At 32.7% G+C, this 27,439-nt stretch overlaps 2 protein-coding genes across 6 annotated transcripts in view; both read left to right on the top strand.

Moving 5' to 3' along the window:
* Hop (tyrosine-protein kinase hopscotch) overlaps window positions 1-15,353 on the top strand; it is a 19,714-nt gene extending 4,361 nt beyond the window's left edge. Inside the window, exons 9-23 of one of the 3 annotated variants that reach the window (XM_077408427.1) lie at window positions 43-164; window positions 248-401; window positions 497-821; window positions 1,059-1,477; window positions 1,835-2,163; window positions 2,374-2,684; window positions 6,093-6,355; window positions 10,236-10,358; window positions 10,806-10,923; window positions 11,461-11,722; window positions 12,064-12,183; window positions 13,027-13,117; window positions 13,187-13,326; window positions 13,820-13,952; window positions 14,196-15,353. In XM_077408427.1, coding sequence (XP_077264553.1) covers window positions 43-164; window positions 248-401; window positions 497-821; window positions 1,059-1,477; window positions 1,835-2,163; window positions 2,374-2,684; window positions 6,093-6,355; window positions 10,236-10,358; window positions 10,806-10,923; window positions 11,461-11,722; window positions 12,064-12,183; window positions 13,027-13,117; window positions 13,187-13,326; window positions 13,820-13,952; window positions 14,196-14,222 — 2,937 coding nt within the window. In that variant the 3' untranslated portion in view covers window positions 14,223-15,353. Of the gene's footprint in view, window positions 1-42; window positions 165-247; window positions 402-496; window positions 822-1,058; window positions 1,478-1,834; window positions 2,164-2,373; window positions 2,685-6,092; window positions 6,356-10,235; window positions 10,359-10,805; window positions 10,924-11,460; window positions 11,723-12,063; window positions 12,184-13,026; window positions 13,118-13,186; window positions 13,327-13,819; window positions 13,953-14,028 lie in introns of all 3 variants that reach the window. The other 2 variants (XM_077408418.1, XM_077408435.1) reach the window with 2 other exon arrangements.
* LOC143898756 (uncharacterized) lies at window positions 15,056-27,439 on the top strand. 3 transcript variants are annotated; one of them, XM_077408453.1, is made up of 17 exons: window positions 15,056-15,250; window positions 15,504-15,626; window positions 16,119-16,236; window positions 16,437-16,698; window positions 16,980-17,102; window positions 17,626-17,716; window positions 17,786-17,919; window positions 18,092-18,224; window positions 19,742-19,861; window positions 20,330-20,447; window positions 21,328-21,589; window positions 22,257-22,379; window positions 22,894-22,984; window positions 23,054-23,187; window positions 25,092-25,826; window positions 26,403-26,521; window positions 26,952-27,439. In XM_077408453.1, the coding sequence occupies exons 1-15, from the start codon at window positions 15,056-15,058 to the stop codon at window positions 25,273-25,275; spliced, it is 2,211 nt and encodes a 736-aa protein (XP_077264579.1). In that variant the 3' UTR covers window positions 25,276-25,826; window positions 26,403-26,521; window positions 26,952-27,439. The 3 variants fall into 3 exon arrangements, with proteins under 3 accessions (XP_077264579.1, XP_077264571.1, XP_077264588.1); XM_077408445.1 differs by having other exon boundaries at window positions 17,626-17,919; window positions 26,952-27,438; XM_077408462.1 differs by lacking the exons at window positions 26,403-26,521; window positions 26,952-27,439 and having other exon boundaries at window positions 17,626-17,919; window positions 23,071-23,187; window positions 25,092-25,220.

The raw sequence follows: 27,439 nt of genomic DNA, 5'->3' as shown, positions 1-27,439 counted from the left end.
TTTTAGTGTTACATAATATTTTTACCATGTAAAAATGTATAGGAGGAGAATGGTGTAATTCATGGAAATATAAGATGCCGAAACGTTCTCGTACATTTGCATACGGATAACAGCTTCATTGTCAAGTTGGGAGATCCTGGTCTGTTCACTTATACCGAGGACGAGTAAGTAAAGAAATAACGTTTCGTTTTATTATATTCATTGTTTTCTTTTCATGTGTAATACAAGGATTCTTTCTTTTGCACAGCATATATTGGATACCGCCAGAATGTTACACGGATTTAACATCTGCAAAATACTGTCTCCAAGCAGATATATGGGCGCTGGCGACAACCATTTGGGAGATATTTTCCAGAGGAGCTCCCCCACCTAAATATCATAAAACTCATACTGTTAAAATGGTACATTTTTTACAATTATGTGATTTCTTTACTTTGATAGATTTGATCTTTTTATTAAACTCTGACTAACATGATTAAATGGTGTTGTATTACAGTTTTATAAATGTGGAAACCGATTACCTCCTCCTAAGGATTGTCCAAACGAAATCTATAAATTAATGTTGGAATGCTGGGGCAAAAATAATTCTATATCAAGGAAACAGCCTCAGGCTATCATGCGAGATATTAATCAGATTCTATATGAAGTATATAATGCTCGTAGAACTCATACTTACGCTACTATATGCCCTAAGCTGTTCAAAGAAGCCGATGGAAACAACGATGAAAATGGCAGTATTTTTACAGAAGAGAGCAAATCAAATAGTGAATCACAAACGAGTTTGGTCACTGATTATACCAGTATTCCTTTCGACGATAACGGTAAGTCGATTTAAACCTTTTTAATTACAAAAATAATTTGTATTATTTTTGATCAGTTTCGATGCTATTTATATAGACGTGTGTAATCGAGTTGTCGGATCTTTAAACATTAAAAAAATCATGAGTTATCTCAATTTCTTCATTATAACACAGTATATGTTGAGTTTACAAATAAAAAAACTTAATTGTAACAACTGATACAAGAGAGACATGGATTAACTTTAATTTCTTTAAAAGCTACAGAACAGCTGATCAGCTATCAGAATCAAGACAGCAGCAGGGACGAACTATCGTTTTATCTACGTTGGCTAAACAACGAATTGTACAAGATGCCGGTTGCGGGTAACGGTAGCGATTGTGGCCCGAGCCGCGAAGATAGCTCGAGCAAAACCAACAAAAGCAAAACCAACGACAAGACTTTCAACAGCAAAGATAACTCCCAATGGCAGCGCACCTATGAGATAAATGAAAATTTGGATGTGATCCTTCAAGGACGGATAGGTGAAGGCTTTTACGGCGAAGTGTATAAGGGTACGCTCAGGAGGCGTAACGGTAAAGAAGTTGACTCGGAACAGGATGTAGCCGTCAAGAAGCTCAAGACGCAGGAGGACTCGGAAAATGTGCTTGACTTCGAGAGGGAAATTAAAATCATGGAGGTGAATTATTGTTTTAAGAATCAGTTGTTTTTTCTTTAAAAATTGTTATACAAAACTTTTGTATCAAGAATTTTTAAAATCATATCTGTTGCCATTGCAATATTTAAGTAGCATAACTTTAATATATGGTATATGCTTACTATAATTAGCTAGTATATTTTTTGTTAACGACATAGTTATACGTATTAATATATATATTAATACGTATAACGTGAAAAGATTTAATAACAATAAGAAACAAAATGTTTCTATTTCTTACTGTGCTTAAAATTAACATAGATACTAATTAATTGCATGATAGCTAAATGCAGTAGTAAGTTGACTACATTAACTCTTTTCTTTCTTGTTTATCTTTAGAGACTCAAACATCCAAATATCGTGAAGATTTTGTGCTCAGTGGACCGAATCTTGGTGATGGAGTTTATTCAATTTGGCTCGTTGCTGAGTTATCTAAGCTCGCATCGATTTAGTCTCGCATACAAAACACTGTTAGGCTTCGCCCTAGACATAGTCGCGGGCATGGAGTATCTCGGTAGTATGAACATCGTTCATCGAGATCTAGCAGCGAGAAATATTCTAGTAGCGAACGAGGATCGAGTGAAAATCAGTGATTTCGGCCTCGCGCAAGTAATAGCGGCGAGTGATTATTATGTTTTCAAAACCCTTCGTAATATTCCAATTAAATGGTAAATATTACAAAAATATATATATTAATCTCCATTTTTTTTATATTTAGACAATAAAATCAAGTAATTTTTTACATTTGAAAATAATGTAACATTTTTCATTTTCTTCTCGTTAACTTTTATTAAGCCTTAAGATTGGATTAATTTTTCGCGTTGCTATATAATATACGCATCAAAAGAAATAAATGGAATAAATGGAAATTTTCTCAGGTACGCACCGGAGAGCTTAAGGCATAACAAATTCTCAACACGTTCGGACGTGTGGTCGTTCGGCGTGACGATGTACGAGGTTTTCAGTTACGGCGTCGACCCACAGTTGTCAATCAGAGTGGGTGAGAAAGAAATCTCAATGACGACTATAACCGACCTACTGAACGCACTGGAACGTGGCCACCGTCTTCCATGCCCAGACAACTGTCCACAAGAAATTCATAGAAAACTGATGTTATCATGCTGGCAGCTGAACAGCCATGAGAGACCAATTTTCGCTACTCTACGCGAAGACATCGAGCAACTACTCTGTAATTATTAGAATACTTCGTGATTCCACACAAATCTGTCTGTTGTTATTTTAAAAATATATGACATATCACAATCATGATTTCTCATGATCAATGGAAGATTCTTTGAAGAGTCTACAATTAGCTTATTTTTCGCAAGAAAAGCCATTTTTATTCCTTTATAAGGTTTTTGTAGTATAGAAAATTATACACATAGGTCAATTCTATTTTTATATTTTTAGATGGATAAATTTTAGAAAAAAATACTGTTTTATAAAAATTTTAGAAAAAAAATAGGAAATCAAAGAATCTGTCATTGGAGAATTCACAATCTTTCTGATCTTCGTATCTTGTATAGAAAGTATCTATCTAGTCGAAGATATTTTCGCCATTTTATCATGTACGTGTGTGAAATATACCTTGAGTATTAGTATTATATCAGTATTAGTTTGTCCCCAAGCAAGTTTATAATTCTATTCTCACATTAATTTTATATATAATTTTCAACTTCCTAATCCACATCCTATATTTAAATCGAGGATATACACAGTCCTGACATGAAAGTCAGGACCGAATCTCGAACCCGCTGACCACGAGTCGATTGCACTCATGCGGAATCACACGTCACCCTTTTACACCGCTTGAATATTTTTTCACAATTACGCAATGCAATCTTATTTCAAATATATAACAAAGTACTGAATCAATGTTACTCCAATAAAAGGTTTGAAGAGTAAACTTTATTTTCACATTCTTAGATGACTAAAGTTTAAAAAAACGAAACTGTTATCTAAGTCTAAGAGTTTTATTTTAAAAAGTAGAAAATCAAGGAATCTGCTAGTGAAGGATTAACGACGTATCTTTCCAATGCATCTCTTGTAATAGTATCTATGCCTATCTTTTTAGCTTTCTTTGGTGTTACAGAGTTTAACATCCACTTTTAACATTTCACATATAAACTTACTTACAAAACTTATCCTGCTTTTGATGACGCTGTTACAGAAAAGACGTATCTAGTCGACAATGTTCTGTTACTTAATACCGCGCGAATTTTTTTTTACGTTGAATTTATCCCCCTTGGCATTTCCGCTTCACCTATTTCCGAAATAAAATAAATTAAAAAAATACTATAAAGCGGAAAAAATTGCTTGTAAACTGTAGCAAAATAATCGCGAGGAAAACCGTTCGTAAGAAAAAACTAAACTAAAGATATTTTCCGTTTGTAGATCCCACAAATGGTTTATTTCCCATGTTTACGCGAACACTGTATGCGTATGTTTTCTGGTACTTACGGTTTAAGAAAATAGTTTTCTTTTCAATTTAATATTTAGATATTTTTCGAACTAGAAGGTTGGAAATAATATTTTTACGGTATCAGAATAAAAATAGAATATAAACTCAGAAACCCCGAATATTACTGTTTTATCGAAATTATAACGAAGATTCTTCACGAGAAATTTAATCGAACGTGTCTCAGATAATTATTTCTCGATGAAATTATTTCTTCGTTCTTATTACGAGTTAACAACATCTTACTAGATTAATAGCATACTTATTACATCTGACATCACAATGGATTATATGGTGGATTGGATACCGACATTTCTAATTGTATTTGGTGCCCTGAGCAACTTGTACACACGTATCATACACGTGGACAAAGTAAGCTGCATAGATTCTCTATAACAATTTGTTTCTCATAACTTAAATTTAATAGAATGTATCATTTGTCTCTATATAATATATAAAAACCTAAACTGTCACTCATTTTTAGATAGATAGATAACCGATTTTTATAAATAGACAAAATTACCATTGTATATACAAATTTCATTCTGTTTTACTCTCTGGAACGTTATTGAGCCTAATTAAGACACTGATTTGCAATTACCTTCCTTATTACACATCGCCATAGATGAGCAATAAAAGATAAAAGTAAAACGAAGTAAACGTGACAAGAGAAAAATTATATCACAGCCAAAATATGCAACATTACTTTCGTAAATCTTTTAGAATTAGAATTACGTATTACAATTATGTTAACGTATCAATGAAACTTAATGTATAAATGTCTATCGATTCTTTTGCTATTATGAAATACACGATCATTTATTTGTCACTCTACTTTCTTTTAGTTTAGAGAATTATTCGAACGTATGTCGGAAGACTGGGCGTTGCAAAAGACACACGATGAGGCCAAGATTATGCATGAGCATGCTAAGACCTCAAGATTATTATTCACTCTCTGTTATCTAAGATCTAAGTAAGAGAAACATTAAATCTGCCTTTGTTTACAGAAAAAAAGGACAGGCGCTTTTGCCTGCGAGATCAAAATTATATTTCTGTGTATAAGACTGAGACACAACCCAATAGTGATTTGTATTATAAACATCCAACATATTTATCGTACACATAACTTTCAATGAGCAACATGCAATATTTCTTTTAGATATTCATAATTATAATTTCATCTTTACCAAACATCTATTATAATTACATTGATTTTTCCGATATGTTTTGAGACATTAATGTCCAATTGTAAATTAACTTAAAACAATCTCGGGTTAACTTACTTTTTATCTTTTCCTAGGTCTAAATATTAGGATAGGAAGAGATAAAAAGTAAGTTAAACCGAGATTAAAGTTACTCTACTTCGATAGAAATAGATGTGTATGTTTTTGACGTATCCCCACTCTTTAATGTTATTTTTGCAAAAATGTGACATTAAAAAAATCTAAATACACGATTGCAGAGATCACTAAATACCGTAATCTTCTTGTCTAAAACATTTTTTCATATACCTCACGGTCTCAGAGATATTCACTCGTAATCAAATACATAGAATTTCTTTCGCGAGGGGTTGTTTCAATCCCTAAACACACTTCGAAGCCGATAAAAAAATTACATGTCTGTTATTTTTCATTACTCTACAACATATTTATCCAAAGCCCATAAAAATCGGTGAGACACAGTTCCAAATGTTTCCTTGTTAGTAAAATTCAATTTTAATATCACATATTGAGACAGTCTTAAATTAAATCGAGTCTTCCGACCGTTAGAGCTTGAATTTAATAGGAAAAATAATATTTATGTATAGTAAAAATTAAGTCCTACTTTGGACATATTTTCGGTATTTTTGTTTGTTTTAATCTTTCAGTTTTTACAAATATACTGTTTCCTGAAAAATTCGGTGCAGAGAGTCAATCATATATGATATTTTTGCAAAATCAAGACATTAACATGTCTAATATGTCATTGCAATTCAAATTTAATTTTTTTTACACACACACACACACCACACACACACACACACACACACACACACACACACACACACACACACACACACACACACACACACACACACACACACACTCGCTCTGTTACTAAAAATTATATTAATAAATTTGCAATTACCGAATTTTTCAGGCATGGCGTATATATTCATAGGGATATACAGCATGTGGATGTTGACACCGGAAGTCCTCGACATTATGTCGCCTATGAACGAATCTCGCCCGCGGAGGCAACCTATTGATATTCAATTTGTTGTCAATGAGAAGAGATATTTGCACGTCTTTCAGTACCACACGTGTCTTTTATTTATCACCATACCTTTAATTTATGTCGGCTTGTTCCACTCTATTTGTGACTCTCACGCAACACGTTTGCGGAATGTGCAAGTTGATGGGGTAAGAAATTTATTCCTCGCGTAATTTACTACTATTTGCGAAAGAGCAAATGACTTTAAGATTACTTGAAAGCGGAGCGTCGGTATTATCTCTAAATCTAAACTGTTCTATCAAGTCTCGAGTTCGTGCGACATATACATTGCATTTTTTTTTTCAATTAGAAAAAATAACATTTGATAGTAGGGCTGGCGAACTAGCCGGGTGTTATTGCTAAAATATTTACTTTAAAACAATTAATATACATACGTTTCGGCCTTGAATGTAGCCTTCTTCAGTGTAACATTAGTCGTTCTTTAAAGAGTCGTTACATTAAAAAATTTTTCAGTATCATATACATAAATTAACCGCATTATAATATTAAGTCGCTCCATCCAATAAACCAGCCGACGCATACAATCGAAGTCGCTCCATCCGATGACTAACATTATATTATGACAAGTCGCTACGTACGATCGGGTTGACGCGCGCTTACATGTCCTCATATCCATTGTATTAGTTGGATGTAGAGCCCATAAGTCGGTAGAAGGAAGAAAGGAAGGATCACAATCCTTTGTCGTCCAAGACTGGAACATGCTGATTGTCCGCGAGTGTCCTTATAGATTACAATATAATTAGTCATTTATATGTAACGGAAGGCACATTCTAATTCTATGGATCTTGATATAATATATCTTGGGAGGGATAAGAATAGAGTGGGAATTAAGAAGGAGGGAGTAAACTTTAGTATCAGGAGATATGCGTCTGGTAATAGATCTGTGTCACTTTGTTTGTTAAGGCCCTGGCTCTGTCTTTTTATATGTACCATTTCTGAAATTAATCTTTTGTAATACATGGGCTCATTGTTCAATATATTTCCACACCCTCCCAATCCAATTTATGTTCTGTCTTAAGACGATGTTCGGAAATAACAGATGGAGATCCGCTTTTTTTCGTTATATCTGATATATGCTCTTTTATTCTAGTTTTCAATTGTCTTTTAGATTGTGTCCAACATATGTGGCTTCACAGTCGCTGCAACTTATTTTGTATACGATTCCACAATGTGCAAATGTTTCTAATTTGTCTTTGCCTGTTTTTATAAAATTATTCAATTTAAATGGGATCGTGTATGCCGGATGGAAATTAATGTCTTTAGCTAACGTTGTAAAACCTTTTGCGACAGATTTAATATATGGTATTGTAAAATTCGGTGTCTTATTGTCGATAGAAAGATTGTTATGTGAAACAGTGTTATTGTAAGCGTGGTATTTAATCCTACTCTTAATGGTTGAGAAAACGAATCCAAGCGGATATCCATTAATTGTTTAATAGAGTTTTGATGGCATCATCTAAATTATTTCTGTGGAACTGTGGGTGCGACAGAAGGATAATTTTATCCACGAGCCCATATATTACGCTTCTTTTGTGACACAGAGGGTGGTTAAAATTGTAATTCAAGTATCTTCCGGAAAAAGTTGGTTTGTGGTAATGATCGAAAACGAACGACTCTGTTGTTCTGAATAATGATCGTGACATCTAAAAAATTCAATCTCCCCTCCTGTCCAACCTCGCAAGTAAATTGCAATTTTTCGTGCAGAGAGTTAAAAATGTCCAGCGTTTTGTCTATTTCATCCAATGGTGCATCCATTGCGATGTCATCCATATACCGGCAATAAAATACCTAGTGGTATATATAACTTGGTTGTTGTATTGCAATTTTCTCGAGGTCGCACATCACCATGTCCGCTATTATTGGAGACAGAGCAGAGCCCATCGGGCTGCCGAAAATTTGTTTATAGATTTTATTGTTAAATGAGAAATATGTGCAGGAATTAAAAGAACTAATTGAATTGCAATTATGAACTGCCTTTAATTTATGTCGGCTGTTCCACTCTATTTGTGACTCTCACGCAACACGTTTGCGGAATGTGCAAGTTGATGGAATAAGAAATTTATTCCTCGCGCAATTTACTACTATTTGCGAAAGAGCAGATGACTCTAATGTAAGATTACTTGAAAAAGTGGAGCGTCGGTATTATCTCTAAATCTAAACTGGTCTATCAGTTTTCGTGTTTGTGCGACAAATATATCACTCTAAAATAGTTTTCTTCTCATATTTTTAAAAGTTTTTATTATTTTGTTTCTTTTTCTCGATATCTTTCACGCAAATGCTAAACAGCCGTCTTATCTCTATACCTCCGCTCATTGCACGACAAATATCATTCTGAGAATGCGTCGGATATCCTCGCCTACACCTTTCACATATGGTACGGCAATGCAACGTCGCGCATCAAACTTATTCTGTGTCCCATTGACTCTATCGGTTGCATTCGAGAGTGTTCTGAGCCTGATATTAATTTTTTTATTTATAACTTCTAAGGGAAATGAGTTATTTAATAGAATTTCTTTAACGATATTGATGTTGGTTGCATGGAAGCGACTATCTGCCCATAAAATTGCCCGGTCTATTAAGCTCGATATTGTATTGACCTTATACAGAAATGGGTGATTTGAAAAATAATTAATATACCGGCCCGAGAACGTAGGCTTCCTATACCAATTAGTGAATAAGCGACATCCCTCTCTAATTACGACGCGGTGTCAAGAAACGAAATCGAGTTGTTTGCTTCCGTTTCGTGTGTGAATTGAAGGCGTGGATGGTAATTGTTAAACGCGAATAAGACGTCACCGAGCTTTGCTCTGGGTATTATGGCGAAGATATCGTCAACAAATCTAAAGAAAATCGGGATCACAAAATTCAATGAGCTCAAGCAATGGGTCTCCAAATCATCCATCACCAAGTCCGCAATAATCGGCGACAGAGGGGAGCCCATCGGACTACCAAAATAAATATTTATTTCTGTATATTTACCTATAGTGTTGCACAAAAATACCACGTTTAAAATACTTGTAATAAAATATTTGAAACGTTGCCGTTAAAATTAGAAAATATTTCTCACATATTTTTTATAAGAAAAATATATCTCGACGATTTGGTCGTCGTTTGTTATGCACTATATAAGAGGGACGCGAATATTGTAATTTTACCTTAAACTTCCTTTACTCATCATTCGCCCTCTTTGCCTCTGAATAATCGAAAAATATTTGCGATGTCGCAGCGTAATGATCGCGCGTGTGAGAAAAATTAACACGATAGATGTAAAACTGCTTGAAGACAATTTTTGTAGGCGAACCACCGGATGTTTTCCACGCTATTATCCGAACATTGTACGCGCGCTGCCGATCGATCCCCTCGACTCTGCTGAAAAATTCGCACCTCTACGCTAAACGCATGCAATTGTCTTCAATGTTTCGATGAATTTAACCTATAATAAAGATAATAGATGAAGAAATAATAAATAAAAAAAGATCCGAGTGGACCTAACTGAAAAAATTCAAGATTATATATAGCAGTGAAATAATGATCGGTAAACTCTTGCTTCTGATGCGCGGTCAGTCTATTGGCAACTTTCGAAGCAAATGGAACATTCCGAGGAGCATTACTACAAATTGAATCGATTACTTCTGTCGGTTACCGGACTATGTCCTTATCAAAGCAAACGGAGAGCTCGTTTAATAAGAGCTGTTTTAACGGTCACCTTGCTAATGAGTGTAGTTTGGATGGTACTTGCAGTTTTAGAAAATAGTATTTTTTAAATTAATATTATATATTTTTCGAACTAGAGGATTGGAAATAACGTTCTCACGGTATTAGAAAAAAAAAAATAGAATATATACTCAGAAATCAAATATTACAGTTTTATCGAAATTATAACGAAATATAATTAGAAATTTCTGGCTCTTCATGAGAGAAATTTAGTCGCGCGAATGTGTCCCCAATAACTGTTCCTCGATGAAATTATTTCTTCGTTCTTATTAAGAGTTAATAACATCTTACTAGATTAATAGCATATTTATTACATCTGACATCACTGTGGACTATATAGTGGATTGGATACCGATGTTTCTAATTGTATTGGGTGGCCTGAGCAACTTGTATACGCGTGTCATACACGTGGACAAAGTAAGCTGCATAGATTCTCTAACAATTTGTGTTTCTTATTACTTAAATTTAATAGAATGTATTATTTGTCTCTAATACATAAAAACCTAAGCTGTCACTCATTTTTAGATAGATCATTTCACTCTGTTTTACTCTCTGGAACGTTATTTATCTTAATCCCTCGCCAATTAAGACACTGACTTGCAATTACCTTCCTTATTACTCATCGCCATAGATAATTTGATGAGCAATAAGAGATAAAAGTAAAACGAAGTAAACGTGACAAGAGAAAAATTATATCACAGCCAAAATATGCAACATTACTTTCGTAAATCTTTTGAAATTAGAATTACCTATTACAATTATATGTCAACGTATCAATGAGACTTAATGTATAGATGTCTATCGATTCTTTTACTATTTATTTGAAATACATGATCATTTATTTATCGCTCTACTTTCTTTTAGTTTAGAGAATTATTCGAGCGTATGTCGAAAGACTGGGCGTTGCAAAAGACACACGATGAGACCAGGATTATGCACGAGCATGCCGAGGCCTCAAGATTATTCACACTCCGTTACCTAAGTGAGAGAAATCTTAAACTTGTCTCTTTTTACAAAAGAAAAAGATAGGCGTTTTTTCTTGCGAGATCAAGATTAGATTTCTGTGTACAAGACTGACAAGAGACACAACACAATAGTGCTATTGCATTATAAGCATTCAACATATTTATCACGTGTAACCTCTTACTAGAGTTTATTTAGAATTCAATTTTTATATCACATTAAGGTAGTCTTATATGAAATCAAGCCTTCAGACCATCAGAGCTTGGATTTAATTTCAAATAAACATTATTAATAGCAGAAATAATGTTTATGTGAAAATTAAGTCCTATTTTTTGGACATATTTTCGGTATTTATATTTGTTTTAATTTTGCAGCTTTTACAAATATCTTTGCTGTCTCTTGAAAAATTTGGTGCAAAGTCAATCATACGATATTTTTGCAAAACCAAAAGATTAATATGTCTAATATATCATTGCAATTCAAACTTACACACGTACATGTATCGCTCTGATGCTAAAAGTTATATTAATAAATTTATAATTATCAAATTTTTCAGGCATGATGTATACAGTCATAGGGACATACAGCATGTGGATGTTGACACCGGAAGTCCTCGACATTATGTCGCCTATGAACGAATCTCGCCCGCGGAGGCAACCCATTGATATTCAATTTGTTGTCAATGAGGAGAGATATTTTTACGTTGTTCGGTACCAAACGTGTCTTTTATTTATCATCCTGCCTTTAATTTATGTCGGCTGTTCCACTCTATTTGTGACTCTCACGCAACACGTTTGCGGAATGTGCAAGTTGATGGGGTAAGAAATTTATTCCTCGCGCAATTTACTACTATTTGCGAAAGAGCAGATGACTCTAATGTAAGATTACTTGAAAAAGTGGAGCGTTGCGGTATTATCTCTAAATCTAAACTGGTCTATCAGTTTTCGTGTTTGTGCGACAAATATATCTCTCTAAAATAGTTTTCTTCTCATATTTTTAAAAGTTTTTATTATTTTGTTTCTTTTTCTCGATATCTTTCACGCAAATGCTAAACAGCCGTCTTATCTCTATACCTCCGCTCATTGCACGACAAATATCATTCGACTGAACGTCAATTATACATATATGATAAAAATAACATTGGAAATAATTTTGGCAGGAATCGCGCGGAACGCTTATTTTACGTTGTCAAAAACGAGGCGCCGTATGATTTAATTCAAAAGTCACAAAGTTACGGGAACATAGCCGTTTTTATACGGCTGCATTACAACATTATACAGTTTGTATTTTTATTTTATATAATACACGATATCTAATGCATCAGCATGTTAATATATTTTTCAACAAGTAATATGTGTATAACAAAGCAGATTAACACTGTACTTTGCAAGAAGATTTGAAAAATAACAATGTTGGGTAATTACATTATAGTGCCTCTTCACGCGTCACTCTGATTACGATAGATAGATCCCATGTAAGGTTGTCAACTTGGCCAAACATCGTGTCAACATCAGTACCCCGATATGAGTAAAGATGATTGGCCAAGTGGTGGCCGAACCTTGGAGCGTAACTATCGCGCGAGATTGGAAACCGTTATAAGCCCAAAGTTTGGTTCTTCGATGGACCAATCTTGGGCCAAACACTGGCTTTATTTATATGTATGCCAAAGTAGGTTCGTCTATGTTGACCCAATATCGGTCTTGAAATTAAAATTACCAATGTTGGCGACAAGATTTTTGGCCGAATATTGGCCGAATTTAGGCGCCTAACTTTGGATATGCGATAGCGCACCAAACAATGGCCACATTGCCAACCTCGGCAAACCCTACATGGGATTTCAACCAAGAAGAATCAATTATTAGCTGTTAGCATTAAATCAGATAATATAAATATTGTATTGGCTTCGATAGATGTTTTTCCTATTTCGTCTCTATAAATAAATTGACAGATTTATATTTAGATTTCATTAATTCTTTATCGACAAAATAATCTGATAATTACAAAACTGACCACTGCCATATTCCCAATTATAAATGTACGTTAACGTTGTTAATTATTTTAAATGCAAAAAATATTCTTCGCCTTATTACTTTAACACGTATGATTTTTTTCACCTTACAAGATTCGTTGATATAATCGAGACTTGTCATACAGTACAGTTTCTAATGGATCTCACTGGAATAGTGATTTTGATTAGTCTTACGTTAATCCAGGTATGTTGATTGCGGAAATGTGTCGGACGTCTCCAAGTATTATCCAAGCGTTAAAACGAAGTCTTTCAGGTACTAACAATCTCCAGTAACGGTTTCGAACGAGCTTTTAGATCTACCAGTGTTGCCGTTGTAGGACTGAGTTATACATTCATGTCCTGTTATATGGGACAAAGAGTCACGGATATGAGTTCGAGTATATGTGAGAAAATGTGAGTATATAAGATCTCTTTAATAATATATTTACGAGTATATCTTGCACTGCAATATTCGAAATAATAATAAAACATGACAATGCAAACCTTTTGTCTACCCAAGACGAAGAGAGAAATACTGAAATATTTATTGAAAGGATGAGAAAATTTCTTTGGACTTATTCGCGCAGCGTTTTTTTCCTCAAAAATATGTGCAATAAATGTATTATTATATATTTACGCATTATGTAAATTTACGAGACATACAAAATATCAGATAGGATATAGATTTCGTTGCAGTATAGATAGGATATTACAATGAAAAAAGACATGATTTTAAAAGAGGAAAACATTAATACGCTAACTTGCTATATTAATAATGTTTATTTATTATTAGAGAAATAGAGAAAGAGAGAAAGAGAAAGAGAAATATTACATATTTCATTTACTTTATTTTATAATTCCCGAACTTGAATGTTTCTAAAATAATAATAAAAAAATGCTCCTGCAGATTCAATTCTACATGGTACAACGCAGTTGTTTCAGAGCAGAAGGCATTGTTAATGATAATGATGCGACGCTATCATCCGCTTATCTTGACCGCCTGCAAACTTTATGTGATGTCTTTACAGAATTTCGGAATGGTAAGAAAAAAGTACGCCCCGAATTCGGCGCGAATCATAACGACCAACGAATAAAGAATGTATGTATCTTTCGAAGACACTTCAAACAGCAATCTCCTATTGCATGTTCATCAGACAAATCTGAAAATGTATCTGTCAAGTTGTAAGCGTAAAAGTAGCGTAGAGGAAACATTCGTGGGAATATCAAACATGTACCAATCTTTTTCTTACGATCATATCGAAAATTCTTTTTTGTAAAAACAGGAATTTGTCGGTGTGGATTACAGGTAAGTAAATACGCAGAATAAATGTGATATACCAAATAAAGTGAAGCAACTCACAAAGCATGTGTAAAAACTTTTATAATAACAGAATGTTTCTTGGAGTATTCAAGAAAGTGTTACAATTCTTTTGAAATGACTCTTATTTCAGTGAAAGATTCGCTGATGATTTTAAAGTTGATTTGTCTCACGAAAAAATTCAATTTCTTATATTTTATCTAGAAATAAATATCTGTATAATAATAATAATAATAATAATAATAAAAAATACTTATTTCTGTATATTTACCCATAGTGTTACACAGAAATAACTCGTATGAAATACTTGTAATAAAATATTTGAAACGTTGCCGTTAGAATATTAAAAAATATTTCTCATGTATCTTCTATAAGAAAAATATATCTCAACGATTTGGTCGTCGTTTGTTATGCACTGTACATATAAGAGGGACGCAAATATTCCATTTTACCTTAGACTTGCTTTACTCATCGTTCGCTCCCTTTGCCTGTGAATAATCGAAAAATATTCGCGATGTCGCAGCGTAATAATCGAGCATGCGAGAAAAATTAACACGGTAGATAGAAAACTGCCTGACGATAATTTTTGTTGGTGAACCACCGGATGTTTCCCACGCTATTATCCGAACAGCGCGCTGGCGATCGATCCCCTCGACGCTGTTTAAAAATTCGCACCTCTATGATAAACGCATGCAATTTTCTTCAATGTTTCGATAAATTTGACCTATAATAAAGATAATAGATAAATAAATAATAAATAAAAAAAAGATGCGAGTGGACCTAACGAAAAAAATTCGAGATTATAGCAATAAGAAATAATAATTGATGAACTCTGTTGTGCTACGGTCAGTCTGTTGGCAACTTTCGAAGCAAATGGAACATCCCGAGGAGTATTATTACTACAAAGTGAATCGATTTCTTCTGTCGGTTACCGGACTATGTCCTTATCAAAGCAAATGGAGAGCTCGTTTAATAAGAGCTGTTTTAACGGTCACCATGCTAATAACTATAGTTTTGCTGGTACTTGCAGTTTTAGAAAATATTTCAATTTAATGTTAGATATTTTTCGAACTAGAGGATTGGAAATAACGTTCTCACGGTATTAGAAAAAAAAAAAATAGAATATGAACTCAGATATCAAATATTACAGTTTTATCGAAATTATAACGAACGCTCTTCACGAGAGAAATTTAGTCGAACGTGTCTCGGAAATAACTGTTTCTCGATGAAATTATTTCTTCGTTCTTATTAAGAGTTAATAACATCTTACTAGATTAATAGCATATTTATTACATCTGACATCACTGTGGACTATATGGTGGATTGGATACCGGCGTTTCTAATTGTATTGATTGCCCTGAGCAGCTTGTACACGCGTGTCATACACGTGGATAAAGTAAGCTGCATAGATTTTCTAACAATTTGTGTTTCTCATAACTTAAATTTAATAGAATGTATCATTTGTTTCTAATACATAAAAACCTAAGCTGTGTCACTCATTTTTAGATAGATAGATAACTCATTTTTAGAAATAGACAAAATTACTATTGTATATACCTACATTTCACTCTGTTTTACTCTCTGGAACGTTATTTAGCTTAATCTCTCGCCAATTAAGACACTGACTTGCAATTACCTTCCTTATTACTCATCGCCATAGATAATTTGATGAGCAATAAGAGATAAAAGTAAAACGAAGTGAACGTGACAAGAGAAAAATTATATCACAGCCAAAATATGCAACATTACTTTCGTAAATTTTTTGAAATTAAAATTACCTATTACAATTATATTAACGGATCAATGAGACTTAATGTATAGATGTCCATCGATTCTTTTACTATTTTGAAATACATGATCATTCATTTATCGCTCTACTTTCTTTTAGTTTAGAGAATTATTCGAGCGTATGTCGAAAGACTGGGCGTTGCAAAAGACACACGATGAAGCCAAGATTATGCACGAGCATGCTGAAACTGCAAGATTGTTCACACTCTGTTGCCTGAGTAAGAGAAACGCTAAACATAGCTTTGTTTATAGAAGAAAAAGACAGGTGTTTCTGCCTGCGAGATCGAGACTGTATTTCTGTGTATAAGACTGACACACACACACACACACACACACAACGCGCGCGCGCGCGCGCGCGCGCGCGTATAGCTCTTGCTAAAAATTATATCAGTAATTTTACAATTACTGAATTTTTCAGGCGCGGCGTACATATTTGTAGGAATATACATTATATGGATGTTCTCATCGGAAGTTCTGGACATTATATCGCCTATGAACGAATCTCGCCCGCAGAGGCGACCTATTAATATTCAATTCTTTATCGATGATGAGCGGTACTCTTACCACGTTCGGACCCAGATAAGCCTCGCGCTTCTCGTCACAACTACAATTTATGTCGGTTGTACCGGTCTTTTTCAGACTCACGCGCAACACGTTTGTGGAATGTGCGAGTTGTTGGGGTAAGAAATTTACTTCTCGCGCAATTTACCACTACTTACGAAAGAGAAGACTCTTAGATCACTTGAAAACGGAGCGTCTATTAACTCTCAAATGGTCTCTCAATTTTCGAGTTTGCGCGACAGATGCATCTCGTTTTTTATTTAGAAAAAATAATTTTTCTTTCTTATGTCATTGAAATTTTATATTATCTTGTTATTTCTTTTCGCTCATTGCAAGATGAATATCATTCGAGTGGAAGTCAATTGTATGATGAGTGTAACGTTGGCAATAATTTCGGCAGGTATCGCGCGGAACGCTTATTTTGCGTTGTCAAAAACGAGGTGGCATGTGATTTAATTCAAAAGTCACAAATAAGTTACGGAAATATAGCCATTTTTGTACGGCAGCATTGCAACATTATAAGGTTCGTATTTTTATTTACTATATTTTCATTTAAAATACGATATATGTAACGAGTCTCAGCATTAATTTTATTTTTCACGAGTAATATGGGTAATAAAACAGAATAACGTTGTGCTTTGCAAGGAAAATTGAAAAGTAACAATGATGATAACTAAACAGTGTCTCTTTCACGCGTCACTCTGATACAATTTCAAAATGAATATGGATTATAAGAATTAAATTAAAAAATATAAATACAATATAAAATAAGGATAAATTGTTAGCATTAAATCAAATAATATAATTAAATATACACACAGATCAATCTAAATACATATCAATCTAAAAAAAATATATATAATAAATATTGGATAAATAAATTTTATTATTTCTCTATCGGCAAAAATAATCTTATTATTACAAAACTGACCACCGCCATATTCCCAATTATAAATATACGTTAACACACATATTAATTATTTTACATGCAAAAAATATTATTCGCCTTATTACTTTAATACATATGACATTTTTTATCTTACAAGATTCGTTGATATTATCGAGACTTGTAACACAATACAGTTTCTAATAGATCTCATAGGACACATAATTATGATGAGTCTGACACTAATCCAGGTATGTTCATTGTGGAAATATCGAACGTCGCCAAGTATTGTCGAAACGTTAAAAAACAAAGTCTTTCAGATGTTAACTTTCTCCAATTTCGAACGAGCTTTCAGATCTGTCAGTGTTTCCATTGTAGGTCTATGTTATATGTTCATGTCTTGTTATATGGGACAAAGAATCAGGGATTCGAGTTCAAGTGTATGTGAGAAAATGTGAGTATAATATTGATCCTTTAATAATATATTTGAAAAATATATGTGCGAGAGAGAGAGAGAGAGAGAGAGAGAGAGAGAGAGAGAGAAATATTACACATGTCACTTACTTTACTTTATAATTCCCGAACTTGATTGTTTCCAAATTTAAAAAAAAACTTTACCTCTGCAGATTCAATTGTGCATGGAACAATACAGTTGTTCCAAAGCAGAAGGCATTGTTAATAATAATGATGCGACGCTATCGTCCGCTCATCTTGACCGGCTGTAAATTTTACGTGATGTCTTTGCAGAATTTCGGAATGGTAAGAAAGAAGTACGCGTATTCAGCGCGAATCATAACAAAACGACAAATAAGAATACATGTATCTTTCAAAGATACTTCAGACAACGATCTCCTATTGCATGTTCATCAGACAATTCTGAAAGTGTTTCTGTCAAATTGTAATTGTAGAAGTAGCGCAGAAAACATTCGCGGGAATGTCAGACATGCACTAATCTTCTTCTTACGATCATATCGAAAATTCTTTGTAAACACATGAATCTTTTGGTGGTTATTGGTAAGTAAATTCGCAGAATAAACGCGTGATGTAGTATAAAAAGTAAAACAACTCACAAAGCATATGTGAATACTTTAAAAATAACAGAATATACTTTGGAATATTTAGGACAGTGTTATAATTTTTTTAATGACTTTTATTTTAGTGAGAGATTAGCTGACGGATGATTTTAAAGTTGATTTGACTTACGCACAAAATGTCAATTTATTATATTTTATCTAGAAATAAATATCTGTATATCAATACTAAATATCTACTTCTGTATATCTACATACCTGTAGCGTGTCCAGAAATTCTTCTTTTAAAATACTTGTAATGAAATATTTGAAAGGTCGTACCTGTCGTTAAAATTATAAAATATTTCTCAAATATTTCTTATAAGAGAAATGTATCTCAACGATTTGGCCGTCGTTTATTATACACTGTGCAAGGGGGCTCGAATATTGTATTTTACCTTAGACTTGCTTTACTCATCGTTCGCTCCCTTTGGCTGTAAATAATCGAAAAATATTCGCGATGTCGCAGCGTAATAATCGAGCATGTGAGAAAAATTAACACGGTGGATAAAAAACTGCCTGACGACAATTTTTGTTAGCGAACCACCGGGGATGTTTTCCACGCAATTATCCGAACATTATACGCGCGCTGCCGATCGATCCCCTCGATGCCTCTGAAAAATTCGCGCTTCTATACGCTAAACGCGTGCATTTTTCTGCGAAGTAATTCAACTCATAATAAAGATAAAGAAATAATAAATGAAAAAAGATCTAGTGGACCTTATAAAAAAAAAAATGGAGATATTTATGAAATGAAATACTCGAGAAGCTTTTGTCTCTACGCCTACGGTCAGTCTGCTCGAGACTTTCAAAGCAAATGGAACATCCCGGAGAACATTACTACAAATTGAACCGACTTCTTCTATCGATTAGCGGACTATGTCCTTATCAAAGCAAGCGGAACGCTCTCTTAATAAGAGCCGCTTACACGGTCGTCATGCTATCATCTATATTTTTTCAGGTACTACCGGTTTTAGAAAATAGTTTTCTTTTTAGTTCATATTTTTCGAACTAAAGAATTGGAAATAACATTCTCACGCTGTTAAAAAAATAAAAATAGAATATAAACTCAGAAAGCTCTAATATGTCACTGTTTTATCGAAACTATAATGAAGGCATACGTAAAATTTAATCGATCTTTAGTATAATAATTTTTCGATGAAGTTATTTCTTCGCTTTTATTAAGAGTTGACAACATCTTTCTAGATTTCGAGCATGTTTACGTCTGAAGTCACTGTGGACTTTATAGTGGATGGGATACCGTCGCTTCTACTTATAATAGGCAGCCTGACCAACTTGTATATGCGTATCAATCACATCGACAAAGTAAGCTCCGTAGATTTTCTAAAGAATTTGTATTTCTCATAACTTAAATTTAATGAAATGTATCTTTTGTCTCTAATATATAAAAACCTTGGCGGCCACTCATTTTTAGTAATCGACATAAATTTACTACATTACATACAAATTTCATTCTGTCTAACTGGGACGTTATTTAACCTAATTAAGATCATTCGTTAATTAAGATATTAATTGTCATAATCTGTCTTTATCATGCATCACCATGGATAATTATTATGAGTATAGTAAGAGATAAAAGAGTAAAGCGAAGTTAACGTGACAAAAGAAAGTTATATCATTATAGCTAAAATATACAACAATAGTTTCGTAAATTTTTTAGAATTAAAATTACATGTTACAATTGTTATTAATGCGGCTTAATATATAAATGTTTTACGATTCTTTTTTACTATTTTGAAATACATAATTATTAATCATTCTACTTTCTTTTAGTTTAGAGAATTACTCGAGCGTATGTCGAAAGACTGGGCGTTGCAAAAGTCACACGATGAGATCAAGATTATGCACGAGCATGCCGAGACCTCAAGATTATTCACACTCTATTACCTGAGTAAGAGAAACATTAAACCTCGCTTAGTCTACAGAAGAAAAAGACAGGCGTTTCTGCCTGCGAGATCGAGACTGTATTTCTGTGTATAAGACTGCGACAATTACGTTTTTCATTACAAGCATCAAACATATAACTTATCACACATAATTTATCGTACACATGACTTTCAATGTGCAACATGCGGTTTTTCTTCTATGCTATTTATATCACAATTTCACCTTCAAAAGCATTGATTAATAATTGCTGTTATTAAATTAAATGTGAAATTTTCTAAGCATAATTCATTTGATTCGATTCTAAATTATTTTATTCCCTATTTTCTCTGAATCATTATTTTATTTTCATTAATATGTTAATTTTTCATGTTTTGAGACATTAATATCCATTTTTACCTAAATCCTACCTATGTAATTTTAATCTCGGTTTAACTTACACATTTTATCTTTTTCTAGTTTTAAGAAAAATTGTAAAATAAGATTGAAGTTAATCAACATTGAATGGACATCAGAAAAAGAAAGAGACTTCTAGAGTTTACTTACTAGAATTCAATTTTTATATTAAGACAGTCTAATTAAATCGAGCTTTTAAAACCATTAGAGTCTAAATATAATAGCAAAAATAATGTTTATATATACATAGTGAAAATTAAATCTTACTTTGAACATATTTTCATTATTTTTCATTGCTTTAATCATACAGCTTTTGTAAATATGTCTTCTGAAAAATTCGAAGCAACGTCAACCATACGATACTTTTGCTGACCAAAAGATGAATATGCCTGTCATGTACTTGCATTCAAACTTTATTCCTTTTATACACATACGCACACATATACTTCTGTTGCTGAAAATAAATTTGTGATTATTATCGAATTTTTCAGTCCTGACATATATGAACATAGGGGGATACAACATATGGATGTTTATACCTGATATTCTTGACACTGTGTCGCCTATGAACGATTCTCGCCCTCGGGTGCGACCCTTTAATGCTGAATTTTTTATCGATGAGGAGCGATACTTTCACCTTATTCGGATTCACATAAGTCTTGTGCTTTTAATGTTGCCTGTAATTTATATCGCCTCTTCCACTTATTTTATGACTCTCACGCAACACGTTTGCGGAATGTGCGAGTTGCTGGGGTAAGAAATTACTCCTCGTGCAATTTACTACTATTTGCGAAAAAGCAGATGACTCCTAGACAGGGTTGGGAAAGTTATTTTTTTTTAAGTAACTAGTGTTACCGTTACTTGTTATTGATTTAAAAAAAATAACTCGTTCCCGTTATTGTTACTAATTTTGGAAAATAACTTGTTATCGTTACCGTTCTTTTCTAAAAAAAGGCATGTTAATATTTAAAAAAAATAACAAAACGTTATTGTTTTTGTCACTTCATTTAATTTAAACAAAAGACTGAATTTAACCAGTCCAACGGTACGTCTATTTGTTAAAGATAAGTTAAAGATAAAAGTTGCGATTTTAATAATTTTTTGTTAAATATAAACAAACTCGCGCGCGCGAGTATGTTTGTTTAACAAAAAATCATTAAAATCGCAACTTTTTATCTTTAACTTATTTTTAAGGATCTATCAATTCTCGAGTGTGTGCGACAGATATATCTCTTCTTTTATTTAGAATTTAAATTTTCTTCTCATGACTTTGAAATTTTTTAGTATTTGTTATTTCTTTTCTATATCTTTCACGCCAACAAACAGTCGTTTTTATCTTTTCTTCCGCTCATTGCAAGACGAATATCATTCGACTGAAAGTCAATTACGATAAGAGTAACGTTGGCAATAATTTCGGCAGGTATCGTGCGGAACGCTTATTTTGCGTTGTCAGAGACGAGGCGACATGTGGTTTAATTGAAAAGTCACAAATAAGTTACGGGAACATGGCCGTTTTTGTACGGCAGCATTACAACATTATACAGTTCGTATTTTTATTTAATACATTTTTTATTTAATACTATATTTAATGTGTCAGCATTAATTTTATTTTTCACGAGTAACATGCGAAACGAAGCAGATTAACGTTGTGCTTTGCAAGGAAAATTGAAAAGTAACAATACTGGTTACTAAACAGTGTCGCTTTCACGCGTCACTCTCATGCGATTTCAACCAACAAGAAATCTATTTATTAACATTAAATCAGATAAAATAAACAGATAAATTTGCATATATATAGGCTTTCATAGATATTTATCTTATCGCGTCTTTATAAGTATAAATCCACAGATTTATATTTAGATTGTTTTTAATATACATTATAAAAATATCAATTTTATTATTTCTGTATTAAGAAAAATAATTTCATGATTTCAAGCTTGAGCATTTTCGTATTCCCAATTATAAATGTACATTAACATACATATTAGTCTTTTTAAATGCGAAAAATATTTTTTGCCTCGTTACCTTAACACGTATAACTTCTTTCACCTTACAAGATTCGTTGATATAATCGAGACTTGTCATACAGTACAGTTTCTAATGGATCTCACTGGAATAGTGATTTTGATGAGTCTTACGTTAATCCAGGTATGTTGATTGCGGAAATGTTTCGAGCGTTTCCAAGTGTTGTCGAAGCGTTAAAACGAAGTCTTTCAGGTATTAACTATTTCCAGTTTCGAACTAGCTATCAGATCTGTTGGTGTCTCCATTACATCACTGTGTTATTTATTCATGGTTTGTTATATGGGGCAAAGAATCACGGATGTGAGCTCGAGTATATGTGATAAAATGTGAGTATATAGGGTTTTTTTTTCTAATAAATAATATATTTAAGAGTATATCTTGCACTTGTAATATTCGAAATGATAATAAAACCTAACAATGCAAACCTCTTGCCTACTTATTAAGGGGGGAGTCTCGTGTAACACGCTAAAAAGTAAGGTAACACATTTGGAATTTTTTATTGAAGAATTAAAATGCGACGGATCTTTTTCAACTTTTAGAGTATTTTATTATACATTTCAAGAAATAAAAAAATTTTTTTTGTTAAAAATCAACAGTTGTGTTGGGAATAGGGAGGTTACGAGGCCGTGGTCTCGTTGCCGGAGTTGTAAATCGGCGGGCATTATAGCGCCTGTTGTACTCGCCTAAAACAAAAATAAAAAAAATTTTCTTATTCTCTATAAAATTACGTCGTCGATGAACCTAAAAAAAAAGAAGGTAAAAATGAAAAATTAAGGGAACGGCGGGACGTAAAAAAAACGAAATTTTTTTGTCAAAATTGCAACTTTTTTTAAGGGGGCTTTAGATTGCACATATTTTCAAAAATTTTTTTATCATAATAAAATGTATTGAAATATCTCGAAATTTTTATATATTTTCTCACATATATTGAAGCACATAAAAAAATTGTTTTTTCTTATTTATGGCGACAAATGTAAGGGTATCCCATATAGAAATCGGGTTGACATGATATCTCGAGTTAGAAACGTTGGAAACGAAAAATTCAAACGGAATATTAAAATATAAGTAAGTGGCTATAGCCGGTACTAGAATTAAACATTTTGGGTAAAAAGAAACAAAATGGCGGACTTTTTTAGTTGCAAAAAACTGCAAGATATTTGTTGAGATATTTAACAGTCCGCCATTTTGTTTCTTTTTACTCAAAATGTTTAATTCTAGTACCGACTATAGCCACTTACTTATATTTCAATATCCCGTTTGAATTTTTTGTTTAAGACGTTTCTAACTCGAGATATCATGTCAACCAGATTTCTATGGGATACCCTTACATAAAAAGAAAAAAAAATTTTTTATGTACTTCAATATATGTGAGAAAATATATAAAAGTTTCGAGATATTTCAATACATTTTACTATGACAAAAGTTTTTGAAAATATGTGCAATAGACGTATAAAGCCCCCTTAAGTCCCGCCGTTTCCTTAATTTTTCACTTTTACCTTCTTTTTTTGGTTTATCGACGATGTAATTTTATAGAAAATAAGAAAATTTTTTTTGTTTTTGTTTCAGGTGAGTGCAAACAGACGCTATAACGCCCGCCGATTTACAACTCCGGCAACGAGACCGCGGCCTCGTAACCTCCATAGTTCCTAACACAACCGAACACAACTGTTATTTTTTAACAAAAATTTTTTTTTTATTTTTTTAAATATATAATAAAATACTCTAAAAGTTTGAAAAAGATCCGTCGCATTAATTCTTCAAAAAAAAATTCCAAAATTACCTTACTTTTTAGCGTGTTATGTACGAGACTCCCCCCTTAAGACAAAAAAAGAGAAACATTGAAATATAAAATTTATTGGAAGAATGAGACAATTTCTCTAAACTTATTCGCGCAGCGTTCTTTTACTAAAAAATATATGTTATACGATAAAAGTACTATACTTAGATATATATATATATATATATATATATATATATATATATTAGATGTTTATACGTATTATATATATGTAAAGAGAGAGATACGAGATATTATAGATATAATATTATAATGAAGAAAAAAACATTAATACATTACCATAATTTACTATATTAACAATGTTTATTTATTATTAAAGAGATATATATATATATATATATATATATATATATATATATTAAATTTTCTTTATATATTTAGAATTTCTGAATTGATTGTTTACAAAATAAAAAGAAAATATTGGCTTTGCAGATTCAAATCTACATGGTACGACGCAGTTGTTTCAGAACAGAAGGCATTGTTAATGATAATAATGCGACGCTATCATCCGCTCATCTTAACCGCCTGTAAATTTTACGTCATGTCTTTACAGAATTTCGGAATGGTAAGAAAGAAGTACGCGTATTCGGCGCGAGTCATAACAAACGGCGAATAAAAAAATATATATATCTCTCGAAGATACTTCAAACGGTGATCTCCTATGGCATGTGCATCAGACAATTCTAAAATTGTTTCTGTCAAGTTGTAAGCGTAGAAGTAGGATAGTTTGTAGAAACAGGAATCTCTTGATGCGGTTCACAAGTATAAGTAAATACGCAGAATTAATGTAATATAATAAATAAAGTAAATAAGCAATTCACAAAGCATGTGTAAATATTTTAACCCTTCGCGGGTAACGTCTTTTTCGGCACCTGTAACTGGTAACGTCGGGTCACTCGTGCACTTTCAAAATTTCGTCTGGCTCTCACAACGGCTGTTTACGCACTATGATTATAGCAATGAAATAATAATCGATGAATTCTTGCCTTTACGGTCAGTCTGTTGGCAACTTTCGAAGCAAATGGAACATCCCGCAGAATATATTACAAATTAAATCAATTTATTCTGAAGCTTAGCGGACTTATGGCTTTATCAAAGCAAATGGAGCGCACGTTTAGTGAGGGCTGTTATCACTATATCGTATTACTGTCGTCTACATTTTTTCAGGTAATCACGGCATTACAAATAAATTTCCTTTTAATATTAAGTAACAGAAATTTTTTTCTTTCAATTAAATGTCAGAATTTTACGAATTAGATGATTGGAAAGCCCTTGTAATATTTCATTAAATATATGTATGTACTTTTATCGAACTTATGACCTTTTCTATATGAGAAATTTATGGCCCAATAATTATTTTTCGATAATAGTTCTAGATATCTAAAAGATGTCCCAAAAACATTATATTCTTAAAATCATTTTTAAGATTTCACCAAAATATGTTCACAAAACTTTCCGAAAGGGAAAAAACATCTGAAAGTTTATATACATGTATTTTATATATATGTACTACTTAAACTGTCTTAATTAAAATTATATACTTTTAAAAGCGAGATCCTAAATAAAATATCTCGAAGATATCTTAAAACAAATATATCTCAAAAGTGTCATGCAGATATCTTTTTGATATATCTATATAAAACATCTTCAAAATTTTAAAACGTCTCTTGATGACTTCATAATATTTTCTAGAGAAGGTTTATATCTTTTTACTCTTATCAAGGGTCAATAATATGTTTCCAGCTATCGAGTATTTTTACGTCTGACATCACCGTGGACTTCATAGTCGATGTGATACAGCACTTATACCTACATTTGGTAGCTTGAGCCACGTATATGCACGTGTCAGACATGTAGACAAAGTAAGCTCGGTCGATAATTACATTTTTAATAAACTTTATACAAATTTAAAAAAATGTGTTATTTACATAAAAAATCGCTTTTACAAATTTTATTATTTTTACAATATGTATCATATTCAGAATTGTAATTCTGAATATGCCTAATCTTAATTATGCTTAATTCTCATCAGTCATAATTTTAAAGCTCAAAGCTATAATTTTTACAAACAACGAAATATTTACGACAAAGTGAAAATAAACGATATATCGTTCGTAAATCTTGTGGAACTTAAATCCGATTATTACATGATCATGTTAAAACACACTGATTAATATAGTCTAATAAATAATTATAATCGCTCAATCATTATCTCAAAAGGGTCTTGCTATTGTTATTTTATAAGTTGTGATTTATTGATTATTAATAACTCATTATTTTATTTATTTTTAGCTTAGGGATCTATTTGAACATATGTGGAACGTGGAACGACTGGAGATTACAAAAGACACGTTATGAGATCACAATCATGCGCGAGCATGCCGAAACTACGAGATTATTGACGTTTTATTAATTGCGTAAGAAAAACATTAAACTTCGTTTTATCCAAGGAAAAAATGCGCATTTCTATCCGTAACCTCGACATTGTATTTCTGTGTGTGAGATCAATCGTGCTGTCTCTTTTATTATCAGCAGCGGATATATTATTCATCGTACGCATTATTTTCGACGAGTTAGAGCCTCCGCACAAAACTTTCGTATGGTAACGTATAACGTAGATCAACGCACAAGAAACGTATTGACGTATAATGCCGTAACCGATATACGTTTGTGCGTTGACCCACGTTTCGTTACACTATACGTTACCATACGAAAGTCTTGTGCGGATGAAGCTCTTAACATACGCGATATCTCGCGGATGTTCTAGAGGGTTTGTCAAA

Source organism: Temnothorax americanus, unplaced genomic scaffold (assembly GCF_048541705.1).
Source record: "Temnothorax americanus isolate GAGA-0224 unplaced genomic scaffold, ASM4854170v1 Scaffold10, whole genome shotgun sequence".
In the NCBI taxonomy this organism is placed as follows: domain Eukaryota; kingdom Metazoa; phylum Arthropoda; class Insecta; order Hymenoptera; family Formicidae; genus Temnothorax; species Temnothorax americanus.
The sequence above is the reverse complement of the archived record's forward strand: the minus strand, read 5'-3'. Positions and strand labels throughout refer to the sequence as shown.

Coding starts and splice junctions, on each gene's coding strand:
- LOC143898756 (XM_077408445.1), top strand. CDS start 15,056: ATGAACTCTGTTGTGCTACGGTCAGTCTGTTGGCAACTTTCGAAGCAA. Junction 15,627..16,118: donor GTGTCATACACGTGGATAAA/GTAAGCTGCATA, acceptor ACTTTCTTTTAG/TTTAGAGAATTATTCGAGCG. Junction 16,699..16,979: donor GGAATGTGCGAGTTGTTGGG/GTAAGAAATTTA, acceptor TAATTTCGGCAG/GTATCGCGCGGAACGCTTAT.